The sequence below is a fragment of the Archocentrus centrarchus genome, chromosome 14 (genome assembly GCF_007364275.1).
Source record: "Archocentrus centrarchus isolate MPI-CPG fArcCen1 chromosome 14, fArcCen1, whole genome shotgun sequence".
Classification (NCBI taxonomy): Eukaryota; Metazoa; Chordata; class Actinopteri; order Cichliformes; family Cichlidae; genus Archocentrus; species Archocentrus centrarchus.
The window spans coordinates 17,961,531-17,978,098 of record NC_044359.1 but is presented as its reverse complement, the minus strand read 5'-3'; the positions used below and the strand labels follow the sequence as shown (position 1 = coordinate 17,978,098).

Here is a 16,568-nt window from a genome sequence, read left to right as displayed (position 1 = left end):
TCCTATCCTCATGCAGCACACAGTATCTGTTTATAGCTGTTTGTCTTAGAAGTTATTTGAGTTTGTGTCATTAAGTCTGGGAAGAAAACATATCAGCCAGTCCATCAAACTATGCGTCCTATCCTATAATATCCATTTATTACTTAGCTAATTAACTATATGTTCAACATTAAATGCAAAGCACACAAGGCCAGGCTTAATAAGTTAACTGCACACTGCAAATGTGACATGCCTGCTTTATTGGCTTTGAGGCTACAGTCTATGTGTATTAAGCACCTAATTTACTAATGCAGGCAGCTCAAACACATCCTGGACTGACATCCAGACATATTCTGCAAGCAAAAAACAGCTTTGTCTGAGATCTCCAAGTGCAGAAATGAATAAAAACTAAACCTGATTTATGTCACAACGTCATTCATAATATGAATTGAATCTACTTTGTGGGTGATGATAAAGTGATGCAGAAAAGATAGCATATAAATCCTCAGCAGAGGGTGGGGAAAGCGTGAGAATACTGACGCTTGAACACTGCATCCTCTGAAAAGAAAGAAGAGCGTGGTTGCAGTTTGTGGTGTCTTTACTGACACAGTTCATCGAGTTCAAGTGATTTAGCACAATTCCCAGCTTCCTCCGTACTTATGGAGCATCAACTGGATTTCCCCTGAGTGATCAGAGAGGGTTTCTCTATAGCAGCCCATCTTCTCTTTACTTTAACAGAGGATTCCAGGATCGAAAGACCCAAACCTTTGTACCAGTTAACAAAAGGGGACTGTATAATATACAAATACAGATTTCAGCTCTATTCAAATGTTGTGGGTGGACCTGAAACTGTAATGTGAGAAAACCCTCAAGGTCTTGCAAGTGAAAGAACTTTGCATGGAAATGCAGATGCAGACAAATACAGACGGGCATCCATCCATCTATCTTGCTAACCTCTTTCCCAATTCAGTCATTGGGCCCACCTGTTACAGGTTTTTCGGCCCACCTGTTATGGGTCGAAAGTTGAGGTGCACCCAGGAGGAGTCGTCCTGTTCATGCCATGGCCAAGACAGAGAGACAGACAACCACTTGTATGGTCAAAGGAATCGCCAATTAACCTAAAATGCAAGTCTCTGGACTGTGAGAAGAAGCCAGAGTACACAGAGGGAACCCACACAAGCACATGGAGAACATGCTCCATACACAGGGGCCCTTGCCAGCTGAAAGAGTCAAACCAGGAACCCTAGGTGTACTTACTACACAGAAGGATATTACTGATATTTTATGTTGCATAAATAAAAAAGATGAGATTCCTACTGATACTGTCCAACTCTACCACCTTTATTAGCAGGCTCTGCTTCAAAATGTATCAAAATGTTTGCTCAAATATGTACAAATAATTAATAATAAAAATGATGCACCACAATGTGTTTTTCTCAAAGAACAACATTTTCCAAGGCTTATTCTAAAAATAAAACTTTATTCTTAAAACTTCTTCTTAATCCCATCAGTGATTTATGTTGTATTAACTGGCTAAATCATATTCATGTTTCCATTGCAGTTATGTTTTAAAATGGCAAGTCCTAATGAGCAGAGGGAGGACAACCGTGAGACAGGAGGAAAGTCTATATGGAGAGTGAATACGAGAAATGCTCAGTGGGAATTGACTAAAACCAGGCAGCTCACCATATAAAAGCAGCAGAAGAACTCACTTTTCTCACATTTTCAGGTTTCCTAGTCTCGTACACACACACACACACACACACACACACATATTCCCTTTCCCTGAATCCCAACTTACTGTCAGTGGTGTCAGAGTCGTTGCTGCTTGTGGAGTATTTTCTCCTCTTCTTTTCGCTCTCCATCTGTTAGGGGGGTGGCAGGCAAGCAGGCAGGCAGGCAGGCCAGGAGGGAGGGAGGGAGTGAGGGAAGAGGGGGGGCAAGAAAGAGAGAGAGAGAGAGAGAAATGACGAGTGAGAAGATGTTCACCATGAAAACACAAGTGTTAATGAAATAATGCGCTGATGGCACCAATCTGTCAGAGCCTCCAGCAGGCAGCCTGCCAGAGTAAACTGACTTGATCACCGTTACACATTAGGACTTTGGACTTGCTGGGATACAGTTGTTCCATTTTTTTCCCCCCCAACATACAGAGGGAATCCTTGGACAAGTCAACAATGAATTCATCCTTTATTAGTGTTGTATTCACTGTGGGCTTTTGCACAAGTCCCTTTTTATGCATCTGTTTCAATAGTGAAGGTACCTCTTTCTTCATTATAATGGAGTGAAACCAAATCAAGTGAGAGCAAAACAAAACATGGGCTTCTCTCATCCAGATAAAATCTAGGATGTTTTCTAAAGCTCAAAGCAGCTGTGTTTCTTTGTGATAAAGCACACTCAAAAGCAACCTCTATCATGTGGACATCTCTTTCTAATAACAGCATTTGGTTCATTTGTCACCTTATCTTTCTAATTCTAAGATAAGCTCTGAAAACTAAAATTGAGCTTTGGACCGCTCTTCACTTTGATCCAGATGGAATTCATTCTACAGCAAAGTCACAGCAATGTTGCAGTGCTAGAAAAATATATATACAGTTCTTCAAAAAAAAAATTTGATGATTTTTAAAGGAAGTGAAGAAGAATGCTGTAAAAGCATGAAATCATATGTGTGAGTTTTTGACCACCTTTAGTTTTGTGCTGCAACATTTTTCATTTTTCTTTGGATTTACTGGGCACGAACTGTACAAAGAGAAACAAAAGGCGCACAAGAGCACAGCAACTCAATGTAAAGTCCTGCCACATTTCACTGAATTTCACTAACTGCAGGGTAAGTGAAAAATCCACAGTGAGAGTAGAGAGCACGTAGAAGAGAGTGTGGACAGGTGGAGATACGCTCTGGAGAGAAAAGGAGTGAAAGTCAGTAGAAACAAGACAGAAAACGTGTGTGATTGAAAGGGAGGCAAGTGTAATGGTGAAGATGCAAAGTGAAGGTGGACTAGATTAATTACCTGGGGTCAACCAGCCAAAGCAAGCAATAGTGCACAAGAGAGGTGAAGAAGAGAGTGCAGGCAGGGTGGAGAGGGTGGAGATGACTGTCTGGGATGATTTGTGGCAGTGAGAGTGACGGGGAAGGTTTACAAGATGGTAGTGAGACTTGCTATGATGTATGGTTTGGAGATAGTGGCACTGACAAAAAGACAGTAGGCCGAGCCGAAGGTGGTGGTGGAGGTGGCAGAGCTGAAGATTTTCACTGTGTGTGACCAGGGTGGACAAGATTAGAAATGAGGAATATGAGAAATGAGATTATCAGAGGGAGAGTTCAGGTTGAGCGGTTTGCAAACAAAGTTAGAGAGGCACGGTGGAGATGTTCTGGATATGTGCAGAGGAGGGATAGTGGATATATTGGACAAAGATCATTTTGGTAAATATGGAGCTGCCAGGCAGGAGGAGAAAAGAAAGACTGCACAGAAAAGAGGAAGGGGACGCAGAGGGTGGGTATGACAGAAGAGGATGCTGGGGAGCAACCAAAAGAAGAAGATGAGGAAGAGTTGGTGAAAGTAACCCCAACCTCTTCGATGACCCCTTGGCACAACTGCTTGCCTGGGGAAAAACAAGTATTCCCCAACCAGTTGGTGGGTGAAACTGGTCACAAAGAGGCATACAGTGCAGCACTGAAAACCTCCTTGCTACTGCTTTGGTCAGTAGAAGATTTCCGTGGTCACCTGAAGTTTGCATGGACACTGACTTGTAGTCAGTTGGTAGTGAAACTGTGAAAAGTGCGATGCAAACCAGAAACATTCGCCTCATTACATCTAATGACGGCCCCTTGCCCACCTGCTGGAGAACATACAACATACATCGACTGCTCTCCAGCCCTGTGTGACTGAGAAAGAGTTGCAGCAGCAAAAAGGAGACAAAAGGAACAAGTTCATGAAAACAGAATGGAAGTAAAAGCATATTTCTAGGGAAATTCTCAACTGAGTGTTTTTCAAAGAAAGGAAATGCATTCAATGTGCATAAATACCATAACCACAGAAATCGTGGTGAGACGCACTGGCTGTAAGCAGGAAAACTCCACGTGACACTTAACTCATGAGAACAAACAATACAGAAAGTGACACAAATTGACCTCCTCTATAAAAAGACTGCACAACACTTGAGTCACAAAGGATCTCCTGTATAGATTTTCTCACTGAATATGAATGGACCTCTGTCAGCGACCAGCATACTGTACATAACGCAGCAGGTGCATTCACCGCATCAGAGAGATATTCAAAGTTACAAAAGGGATGTCTAAGGAGGAAATAAAAAAAAACAATCATTATTGGAACTGTTGAAATGTGTGTTGGGCTACTTGCTCAACTCACACTTAAAGAAACCCACATTTACTCTCAACCGGCAACTAATGTCAAGCATTGCATAGGAATGTACTTTCACTTCATTTCACAGGTAACGACGGCAGACTTTTGTTCTGACACTTCACTTTGCTATGAAATATGATTTTCAGCTCAGGGCTAGAGGGGAGAATGGAAAACTGAATTGAGAAAGAAATGACAAGGAAGTGCTTACAGAAGAAAAAGAAATGAAGTTTAGAGTCAGTAAATGAAGGACACGTTACAGGCAAAGAGGACAGACTGAGTGAGACAGAACAAGGTCAGAAGTAATGAACAAAAGCTGTCAGTGCAGAGTGATTAATAATGCACAAAACTACCAGGCACACATGTTAAAAGCTAAAATATTATCCAACAACCTTCTCTAGTGACTTGCCGTTAATTTTAGATGTAACCATTTCAAGCTGTTTTTATTTTTCCATTAGAAACAGATACACGGAGTGCAAAATCAATTCTTCCCTCAAGCATAGGTATTGACAGTTTGTGGCATCAAGAATCACTTAAGCTTCGGCATCTTTTGTCACCCTGAATTTGAATATTTCTTAATCGCTAAATGTGGGCAAAGCCCTGGAGGGCCAGTTACAGAAGATCAGAAGGCACCCACATGCATGCAAGACACAATTCTGTTAGAACAGCATGAAAATAAACACAAAGTCAGACACATAAATGTTAATGATGGCGTATTATAATGAGAGACTAAATAAAGCTTACTTTCACAAACTTTAATTTTGTTTAATTTAAAATCCATCTCTGACCAGAAGTGAATAAAAAGAAAAGGGAAGAGAAGAAGGGGAAAAAGTGAGGGGAAAACAGCCCAATAAAATGTTTTTACTCTCTTGCCTTCTGTTAGCTTGAGGGTCAAAGGAAAGAAGGAGGGCATAGGTCAAGAGAGTAGGAAGGAGACAGAGAGATTAAGATAAAGAGACAGCAGCAGATAACTACCAGAGGGGGAAAAAAAAAGACATTTTAGCGTACTGCCAGACTGAGGGAGGAAGCCCAAAAGAGGAGCTGCCTTACAACCTTCATAGTGGGGAGCAGAGATTTATGTGGCAGTAAAACTGGGCTATTCCCTTTTATATGGGGCTCTTCCTGTACCCCGGCCTCCCCGCCTGTCTTGCACGCACTTAAGTACTCTGACATTTATGCTGACGAGAAAAAAACAAAAAAACACTGCTCTTCTTTGCTGCCTGTGACCATTTCCACTCCAGAATCTTGCCATTTCACTCTTCCCCTCTTCCTCCCCCCCTTCCCAACTTACTTGCCTTACAATAACAGGGACATGGAGTCTGTGGAGTAAGGTTAAGTACATTATTGACTTCCTCAACCTCTGCTGCCTCTCTCTCTCTCTCTCTCTCTCTGTCTTTCCACCTCTTCCCATCTGACTAGCTTTACCTCGTCTTCCTGCCTTTGAGGAGAGTTGTTAAGTACATCACTGATTTCCTCCGGCTACGTCTGTCTGACTTCAAGTCTGCACGCTTGGATCCATCTCAGGGTTTCCCCTCGCCTATTAAACTCACAGGCGACCCACTTATACCACGCTCAGGGTTTTTTGTTTTTTGTTTTGTATTTTTCCCATGAGCAGCGCAGTCATTTCTCTCCTGACCGCTTAAAGGAAAATGTCAACACTAAGAAAATATGGCATAAAATATGTTTGAGAGTCTATTCTTTTTTACACCGACCTGCTAAACGAGTCATTCTGGGCGTGTTTTAAAGCAAGTACAACAACAGAGATATTTTGTGGCGTGGGCTCGACAAAGCGCAGCACAGTGTCAAAGCTTGTTTTTCAGAAGATCTGATTTGTGGTTAATTTAATGAGCCGGTCAGTTTGCTGAGCATTAAAAACAGCCAGGTGTCTCCCATGTAAAGCACTGGTTTTATTTGATTTATTTTTCTGTGCGAGTTGTGCAAACCACAACATGCACGCATTAGCGTCTCCTTTTCCAGCTCGCTAATAGCATACGCAGTGATGTCACTCAACAGCCTGACCAAAGATCAACAGCGGGAGCCGGTGATGACAAGAAAGAGGTGGCAAGCCCAAACTGCATGAAAACACTGAGAACACGGTGTGCAGCGTGTGTCAGAAAACCTTTTGCAGGTGCTCGATCGCATAAGAAAAAAACAAACTGGAGCCAGAAGTCGAGAGACACAGAAGGAACATTCACTGGGGTCCCACAAGATTTTAGAGAGCAGCAATCAAGGCGTGCAAAATGCCCTGACATCTTTAAACTGCGTTGACCAAAGCCTCGAGGTAACGGCTGCATAAATAATAAAAATTATTGCACAGGAGGTTTTGCATTTAACAGATGGTTGATTACACAGCCATTCAACCAGGCTCTTGTCTTTACAGAGGAAGGGAATGTTTGCACCCTGGCACTGTGAGCTCACGGCTAGCTTCTGACATTTGGATTTCATTTGGTTTGTTGTTAATGCTAACAAGCTGTTACTTAGTGAAGCACAAAATCCTGAAAGTTATTCCCTGTTGTGTGAAGACAGTCCAAAGTGATTCTCAGTATAATGTTAGAGTAGCAGTTGGAGAGCTGGGTTCATTTTACTTGCTCATGGCCTAGTTTTGGTTCCAATTTTGGTGTTTTAGTCCTACAACTGTTTTGGGCTATGGCTGTTAGGATAAAAGCGGCACATCTAAGCAGTAGCCAGACGCTCATATGTTTGGACTGAATTATAAAGATTTTCTCTTAGGACTGCACCGTTTCCTTTTCTTTTTCATTTTTCTCACTGAACTGACCAGAACGGTGAAACATTGTCAGCCAATCTGGCAAATTTTGGCTGCTAAAGTTATTTAACCTACCAACCACTCTCACAACACAAAAAGAATGGCTTAATTGTCCTATTTTGTGTACTAAAAATACCACCTATGATTTAAGGTACTGCTGGTATCTTCAGTTAACCAGGCAGGAGGTTCAGTGGTATTATAACATATAGCTATCATGAGTGCTGAAGCTGTGATTGTAAGCTAAGCAGACAGTCTCTTTAACCTCCTGTCATGTGGCAGCCCAGCATTCCTCAATGCATGTGTGAGGGGGGGGAATCGCTGGCCCATTTAAGTGAAAGACTTGACAGTAATTGGAAATGTCACTGTATCGCCTTAAAAATCTCCCTCCCCTCTTTTTTTTTTTTTTTTTTGAGTAGGATCACCTAGGGCAGAAAGCAGACCAACAGCTCTGCAACTGCCAAGAAGAGCCACTAAGTTCATTTTCTCCATTTTTCTCTCACTCTGCCTCACTTTTTCTGTATCTGCACCTGATACCCTTCCTTTCCCTCCCCTCAGTCGCCCAACCTTGCTTCCTATCTCTACTGTACGTCTCTCTGTCCCTCTTTCTCTCATGCAGTATGCACAACTATGTCTTCAATCAGCTCAGTGAACCACAGCCTAGCCTGCAGATTGAGGTATTTTGTGTTCTATGGATAGATGGAGCAGGTGAGGGAGGAAAGGAGAAGGGAAAGACTCGCAAATGTGCAACTTTATCTCGATCAGTGCAGCAAACCAAACACCGGGTCGGCTGTGGGTTACGTCCTGAACAGAACAGCAAAAAGCAAGAGACAAAAAGACAAAAGCAAAAGGGAGTGTGTGATGGTCTGCTTTCTTGCCAAAAGGCTACAACAGATGGTACAGCATGCTTTTATCTCTGGAGCCAGAAAGGTTTAAATCACTTTTTTTATATAATTGAATCTATTTTTAATTAGACTTTTAACTTTCCTTTTGCTGCTTACCCAAAGTCCTGACTAAAATGGCAACTAAACATGAAAGAACTTAATGAAATTTTCATTAAGCATGTTAGTTAATTCAAAAACAATCAGCCTTTTTAAACAATAGCAATAAGGGTTATTATAGCAATAAGCAGCAGCAGTTCTTAACAGGGCATCCTACATTAAATACTGATCCATTATGGTCACCTACAGTAGCAACTTTCATGTATACGTCATAATAATGTATTCATTATTCATAATTATTCATTATTCACAATTATAAAATTATAAAATAATTTATTAATTTGTATGTATTTTGTTTGATACATCTGGGATAGGCTCCACCCCCCACCCCCCCGCAACCCTGAACAGGATAAGTGGAAGAGAATGGATGGATGGACGGACATGGGGACACTATACAGCCACACTGACAGCAGAGCTTGATATTAGCTATTTGCCAACATATCGGTATGAGCATTTATAACAGTCGTTAAATGAAAATGAAAAAAGTACAGAGGGCACGGGAGAAACACCCTTCATTCATGTTATGAGTGTTGATGTTGCATAGTTTGTCTATTCCAGAGGGTACTCTGCAACTTCCCTGTTGGAATTCCACAAACACAACAACCAGCTGATACGAGTCCAGCAGAGCATAAATGAGTACTCCACAACTTGTAGGAGATCATTTTTAAACTGCAGTATCACATGACCTTAGTAAGGAGTCATAAATAGCTACAAATAACAAATGTTAGGGAAAATCTTTTTTATGTTTTTTAAAGAAAAAAATATATCAGCCACTATATTTCTATACGGTAGAAGCTCTAATCAAGAGCTTCTTCATACCGTCAGCAGTAAGTCGGACCCATTCTCGGCGGGAGGACTCCTCCTTCAAGGCTGCCCTTTGTCAGCAATTCTGTTTACAACTTTTACAGACAGGATTTCAAGGTGCAGCCAAACAGAAAAAGGTTTGCAATTTAGTGACTCCAGAAGCACCTCTCTGATTTTTGCAAATGATGTGGTTCTTGCGGCTTCATCAGAGGGTGACCGTCTGATTTCCTGTGGAGGAAAAGCGTGGAGGAGCAGAATTGAGAATTAGCACCTCCAAGTCTGAGATCATAGTTCTCAATTGGAAAAGGGTGGAGTGCCCTTTTCCAATTGAGAACTATGATCTCAATTGGAAAAGGGTGGAGTGCCCACCAGGACCAGCTGCTATTCCAAGTGGACATTAAGTATCCCAGGGTCAGGTTAATGAATAAGAGGACAGAGGTGCAGGAGAATGACAAATGGACATTGCAGTGATGAGTCGGGATGATGTACCGATCTGCTTTGGTGAAGAGAGCGTGAAAGCGAAGCTATTGATTCACCACCCTCACTTATGGTCACGAAATCTGGGTTGAAACAGGGTAAGTTTGCAAATACAAGCAACCAAAATGGGCTTGCTCTGAAGGGTGTGTGGCTGTCCATCCCTCAGATGGAGGGAGGAGCTTGGTCATTTGGGAGTAGCTCAGAGTAGAGCCAGTTGAGGTGGTTTAGCCATGTCACTAGGATGGCTCCTGTGCACCTCGTTGGTGAGGTGTTTGGGGAGGGGCCACCAGGGCAGACCCAGGACACACTGAAGAGAGATTATCTCTCTTGGCTGGTGGAATGCTACCATGTGCTCCTGTAAGAGCTGGAGGAGATGGCCCGGGAAAAGAGAGGTCTTGGCATTCCTGCTTAGACTGAGGCCGTGGCCCAGGAACAGAAAATGGATGGATGGACATTAGGTAGCAAGTTGATTTTTTTCAAAGTTCAATAAATACATTATGTGTTTTAAAGGAAATTAGTAATATCGAGCAACACTTGTTGTAAAATGTATGTGAATCACAACTTCTATTCTATTAGAATTAAAAGAATCACAATAAAGACGCCAGCTGGCTTTAAATGAAGTGTGCCATCTGGCTGAGAGCCACCTATGGAAACCCCAGCAAAGAGAAACATCCTCATATCATATTTACATACACATTTGAGTGCACCACACATGCTTTAGTCTGCAATGTATATTAACTGACTGCCACATTGTATCATTGTGATGTATTACTGAATTATACTGCATCAACGCATCATTTTAGATATAATATAAAGCTGAGACTGTCATGGTCCTGGGCCGTCTGCCCAGCATTTTGTGTTTAGTTCTGTCTTCCCTGAGTTTTGTTGTTTTTCAGTTGTTTTGATACGTTTGTTCCCCTCGTCCCTGTCTCCCCTGCTCCATGTTCTTGTCATGATGTCTTGTCCCTGACCTCCTGTGTTTTCATGTTGAGTTTATTCCTAGTGTTGTGACTAGTCTGTGTCTCTGCCCCGTGTCTGTGTGCCAGTCCCCCGTATGTAGTCTGCGTGCGCCTTGGTTAGTCACTTCCTGTATTATTTTGACAGTCGTATGTTCCCTGTGCTTTGTGTTTAGTTTTGCTTCCCATGTTGTTAGTTTCATTTGCTTCACCTGTTTTGCCCTGCTGTTTCTTCTTGCCCTAATTACCTGCTGTGTATTTAAGCCCTCAGTGTTCATCTGTTCTTGTCGCGTCGTCTTCAGTGTTCCCTCGCTGTGTGTCTCCCTGCTCCTCCTCAGGTTTTTGTTTAGTTCCTTCCCAGTATAGGTTTGTTTTGTATTTTTCCAATAAATCCTGTTTTTTTGAGTCTGCATCCTGGGGTCCAATTCTGCCTGCCACACACACACGCCATGACAGAACGACGCGACCATTATAAAGACCCCGCGGACTCAGATCTGTGGGAACGGCAGCAAGTGGTACAAGCCTACCTGCAGGAAGAAGCGAGGTGGAAGCCGTGGCTCACCCCAGAGCGCGAGTCACGGTTCCAGGGCACTCGTCTCGCCCTGGGGGGTCCTGGCTGGGGAAAGGAACCCCAGCGTCAGCGCTCGCCACGCTCTCCTCCCCTGCAGCCTCAGCTCCGCCCGCTAGCCTCGCCACAGCAGCTGTGCGATGCGACAGCAGCACAGCAGCCACCCGAGCCTTGGGGGATTCGGCTCGGTGGCTTTTCGACATCACCAGACCCACCACCTTCTGCTGCGTCTCTTGCCAGCTCCGCTCCCCATTCCAAACCCGCAGTGGGGGCGCGAAGGCGGAGCTCTCGGCGCCATAAACACCGAGCAGAGCCAACAGCCGGTGTTAAAATTACGACGGCTTCTTCTCCTCTGCAGTCGTCAGCCACATTGGACTCCACCCCTGAATCTGTCCCTCCTTTCCCCGGCTCATCAAACACGGCTAACCACACTGCTCCACCGTCCTTGACAGCAAGGTCAGACATTTGTGACAAGGTTTCCAAGCTCTGCATCCTGTGGTTTCGGCTACCCGGTGAGGAACTGGGGCACACCATCGCTAACAGAATACAGGACATGTTTGCTGAATACCCCTGGCTTAGGGACTCCTTGCCCCCGTTAACCCAGAGTTATGCCAAGGAGATACTTCATTCTGCAGCCCTCACTTTCCCCTCTGTGCCTCATGCTCCGGCACCTGTTTCTGTTCCGCGGGTGGGAGCACCTCAGCCTCAGCAGTCCCCGCCACCTGCAGCAGAGCCTCCTCAACCACGGTCTCAGTCAGCTGTAGCTCCAGCTCCTCCCCAGTCATTCCCGTCTCAGACAGCCCCCATAGCTCCAGCCCCTGTTCAGTCAGCAGCAGCTCTAGCCCCCATAGCTCCAGCCCCTGTTCAGTCAGCAGCAGCTCTAGCCCCCATAGCTCCAGCCCCTGTTCAGCCATCTGCAGCTCTAGCCCCCATAGCTCCAGCCCCTGTTCAGCCATCAGCAGCTCTAGCCCCCATAGTTCCAGCCCCTGTTCAGCCAGCAGCAGCTCTAGCCCCCATAGTTCCAGCCCCTGTTCAGCCAGCAGCAGCTCTAGCCCCCATAGTTCCAGCCCCTGTTCAGCCAGCAGCAGCTTCAGCCCCCGAGCTTCAGCCTTTACCTGCTGCAGCAGCCACCCCTCAGATTGAGCCCCCAGTATTAGCCACAGCTGCTCCTCAGTCACTCCCGTCAGCGGCCCCGGTCCCTGCAGTCAGTTTAGTCACACCTTCAGTCCCCTCATCCTCCTCAGCTTCAGCCCCCTCGTCCTCAGTCACCTCAGTCCCCTCTTCCTCAGTCACCTCAGTCCAGTCAGCTTCCCCAGTCCCCACAGCCAGTGCTTCAGCTTTGCCCCCTTCAGTGGCGTCACTTCCCTTAAATCCCTTGGTCTCTCCAATCAGTTTAGTTTCATCTTCAGTTCTAGTCGCAGTCTCCTTGGTTTCCTCCGTGCCCTCTGTCCCTCAGGTCCCCGTAGTCCCTCAGGTCCCCTCAGTCCCTCAGGTCCCCTCAGTCCCTCAGGTCCCCTCAGTCCCTCAGGTCCCCGTAGTCCCTCAGGTCCCCTCAGTCCCTCAGGTCCCCGTAGTCCCTTACTCTACTTCCACTTCTGGTCCCTCAGTCCCTCAGGTCCCCGTAGTCCCTTACTCTACTTCCACTTCTGGTCCCTCAGTCCCTCAGGTCCCCGTAGTCCCTTCAGCTCTCCCTAGCGCCCGGCCTGCTTCCACGCAGCCGGCTCTCCCTAGCGCCCGGCCTGCTTCCACGCAGCCGGCTCTCCCTAGCGCCCGGCCTGCTTCCACGCAGCCGGCTCTCCCTAGCGCCCGGCCTGCTTCCACGCAGCCGGCTCTCCCTAGCGCCCGGCCTGCTTCCACGCAGCCGGCTCTCCCTAGCGCCCGGCCTGCTTCCACGCAGCCGGCTCTCCCTAGCGCCCGGCCTGCTTCCACGCAGCCGGCTCTCCCTAGCGTCCGGCCTGCTTCCACGTGGCCCCTAGTGCCAGCTCCCTTAGCTTCAGTCCCGTCAGTTTTGGTCCCTTTTGTTCCCTCCTCTGGTCCCTCAGCTCCTTTAGTTGTGGTTCCCCCTGCAGCCTCAGTCCCAGTCTCCTCTGTTCCTGCTCCCCCGACTCCAGTTTCCCCGCAGTTAGCTTCGGTCCCCTCACCTCTCCCGCAGTCAGCTTCCCCAGTGTCAGCTTCCCCGTCCTCAGCTTCCACACTCCTAGCTCCCTCCGTGTCAGCTCCCTCAGTGTCAGCCTTAGTTCCCCCAGCTCCCTTAGTCTCTCAGGTCCCCTTAGTTTCCTTAATTCCCTCCTGTGCTTCCATTCCTGGTCCCTCGTTCCCCCTAGTTCCCTCAGCCTCCCTGCAGTCAGAGTCCATAGTGTCAGCTCCCTCGCCCTCCATAGTGTCAGCTCCCTCGCCCTCCATAGTGTCAGCTCCCTCGCCCTCCATAGTGTCAGCTCCCTCGCCCTCCATAGTGTCAGCTCCCTCGCCCTCCATAGCATCAGCTCCCTCGCCCTCCATAGTGTTAGCTTCCACGCACCCACCATCACATGCACCTGGTCCATCCCCCAAGCAGCCCCAGCTGCTCAGTGAAGTAGCTGTGTGCCCTACACCGCAGACCCCGCCTGCACATTCGGAGCCTCACCTTGTAGGCCCCGTTCAGCCCAAGGGTCCGGCTCAGTCGGAGCCGTGTTTGAAGCCCAAGGGTTACGCTCAGTTGGAGCGTCGGGCTCGGTTCGAGCCTCCTGCCTCGTCTTGCCGCCGCCGCTTGGAGCGCGGTCGGCCCCCAGTCTGGTCTCCTCGCCGCCGCCGCCGCCTGGAGCGCGGTCGGCCCTCAGTCTCGTCTCGCCGCCGCCGCCTGGAGCGCGGTCGGCCTTCAGTCTCGCCTCGCCGCCGCCGCCTGGAGCGCGGTCGGCCCTCGGTCTCGTCTCGCCGCCGCCGCCTGGAGCGCGGTCGGCCCTCGGTCTCGTCTCGCCGCCGCCGCCTGGAGCGCGGTCGGCCCTCAGCCTCGTCTCGCCGCCGCCGCCGCCTGGAGCGCGGTCGGCCCTCAGCCTCGTCTCGCCGCCGCCGCCGCTGGAGCCGCGGTCGGCCCCCAGTCTCGTCTCCTCGCCGCCGCCGCTGGAGCCGCGGTCGGCCCCCAGTCTCGTCTCCTCGCCGCCGCCGCTGGAGCCGCGGTCGGCCCCCAGTCTCGTCTCCTCGCCGCCGCCGCTGGAGCCGCGGGCGGCCCCCAGTCTCGTCTCCTCGCCGCCGCCGCTGGAGCCGCGGTCGGCCCCCAGTCTCGTCTCCTCGCCGCCGCCGCTGGAGCCGCGGTCGGCCCCCTGCCTCGTCTCCTCGCCGCCGCCGCTGGAGCCGCGGTCGGCCCCCTGCCACGACTCCTCGCCGCCGCCGCTGGAGCCGCGGTCGGCCCCCTGCCACGACTCCTCGTCGCCGCCGCAGGAGCCGCGGTCGGCCCCCTGCCACGATTCCTCGTCGCCGCCGCTGGAGCCGCGGTCGCCCGCCTGAGAGGTTTGGACGGTGCTTTTTGGCCCCTTGGCCTGGACGGCCCCCTGAACTATGGACTGTTTGTTCCCCCTGGCCGTTGCTCTTTTTTTTTATGTTTTTTTAATAGCTCCTGAACAGTTACTTGTTTTTACCCCCAGTTTTGGACATTGGAGCTCTCCGGCCTTGTGCCGTCGCTTTTTGTTTCATCCAGTTGTTTTTTTTCTCATCCCTGTGTTTTGTCCCTGTTTTTGGACTTTGTCCCGGCCTTGTGCCCCTGCTGTTTTTGTTCTGACATTGTGATTTTTGATGTTTTGCTCCCTGCCTTTGTTGCTCCCTGCCTGGTTTTGTTTTTGTTCCGGTCCCTCCGTCCTGGGCCCCCGCCTCCCTCCCTGGTCTGGTTTTGTTTCCTGTTTTGGCCGTCGGGTGCCGGCCTTTGAGGAGGGGGTGCTGTCATGGTCCTGGGCCGTCTGCCCAGCATTTTGTGTTTAGTTCTGTCTTCCCTGAGTTTTGTTGTTTTTCAGTTGTTTTGATACGTTTGTTCCCCTCGTCCCTGTCTCCCCTGCTCCATGGTCTTGTCATGATGTCTTGTCCCTGACCTCCTGTGTTTTCATGTTGAGTTTATTCCTAGTGTTGTGACTAGTCTGTGTCTCTGCCCCGTGTCTGTGTGCCAGTCCCCCGTATGTAGTCTGCGTGCGCCTTGGTTAGTCACTTCCTGTATTATTTTGACAGTCGTATGTTCCCTGTGCTTTGTGTTTAGTTTTGCTTCCCATGTTGTTATTTTCATTTGCTTCACCTGTTTTGCCCTGCTGTTTCTTCTTGCCCTAATTACCTGCTGTGTATTTAAGCCCTCAGTGTTCATCTGTTCTTGTCGCGTCGTCTTCAGTGTTCCCTCGCTGTGTGTCTCCCTGCTCCTCCTCAGGTTTTTGTTTAGTTCCTTCCCAGTATAGGTTTGTTTTGTATTTTTCCAATAAATCCTGTTTTTTTTGAGTCTGCATCCTGGGGTCCAATTCTGCCTGCCACACACACACGCCATGACAGAGACAAGTGGTCGATTACCTGACAATTTTAGGTATCTTTTAAAAAACACAATTTTTTTTAAGCAAAAAAGCCAAAAAATGTGAGTATCTGTAATTTTAAGTCTTTTATGATAGTCACCTTAATATGTTTAGATTTCAGACAACAACAGTTCGAAATCCAAGCAATTTGTAGCACTGGGAAATATACCAGAACATATTTTCTATTACGCTACAGACCAAAAATTAATGGATTAATAGGCACAATGATACATGGCTTAAATACTGTAGTATCAGAGCACATTGTTGTGTTTGTGTGCATTTCACTCCATTACCATATTGCTGGTTTGTGCTGCATTAGGATCCTGTACTGTAACAGCACTGCACTTTGTCAGAGTTGAAACAGGACAATAGCTGGAGGCAACCAGCTGTCAGAATCAATGAAACCGTGTTGTACAAAGAGGAGAAGACTATCAAACAAAATGAAATATTTTAACCATATCATGACTAATGTGATCTGGTGTAGGGTTTAATCCCGAGATCCGGGATTCCCGGGAAATGCGATCAGAACCATTTCCCGTTTCCCGGGAAACGTTAGACGGGAAACCGGGAAAAAAGTCGCGCGCGTCGATTTGACTTTCAGAAAGAAAAGAAAGCTTCAGAATGTTAAATTTAAGGAAATGTTGAGAGAAGGGTTCGTTTAATGCGAAAAGCATTACTCTTCATTTCAGGCATGTTCAGCCTCCGTTTAAGGCTTCAGCTTCATCTCAAGCGTTTTAATAGAGGTATTACACAGTTGTGCTTTTTTCCTCTTTAATTTGTTGAAATCGTAGGCAATGTGTTTACCCTAAGGTATTTTGTATTATATAATTTTATATTATTATATATTGTTATATTGCATTATATAGCCTATAAAATATGCCTGCCCTGAACAATAAAGAAATATCTGTTTAACTTCGAGTGTTTCTTTTCCTCGTTTGCAGCCGCTTACTAACAATCATGAATTAGGATACGGGCCTAATGTGTGAAGAAATTATCATGAAATAGATTGCTTTAACATATTTCGCTTTTAAAATGGAGTTGAGTAAAATGTATATTTTTTTAGGCTATAAGGATTGGCCAGTTTTTCAATAGACGATTCACAGCGAACCTACTTTAACCCTCAGACACGGTGTTATAAATTTGCTGTTGC

At 47.2% G+C, this 16,568-nt stretch overlaps 1 protein-coding gene across 1 annotated transcript in view; it reads right to left on the bottom strand.

Moving 5' to 3' along the window:
- Positions 1-16,568, bottom strand: part of jade2 (jade family PHD finger 2) — a 233,848-nt gene that overhangs the window by 190,521 nt on the left and 26,759 nt on the right. Inside the window, 1 exon segment of the mRNA XM_030747308.1 lies at positions 1,781-1,844. Within this exon segment, the coding sequence (XP_030603168.1) occupies positions 1,781-1,844 (64 nt within the window).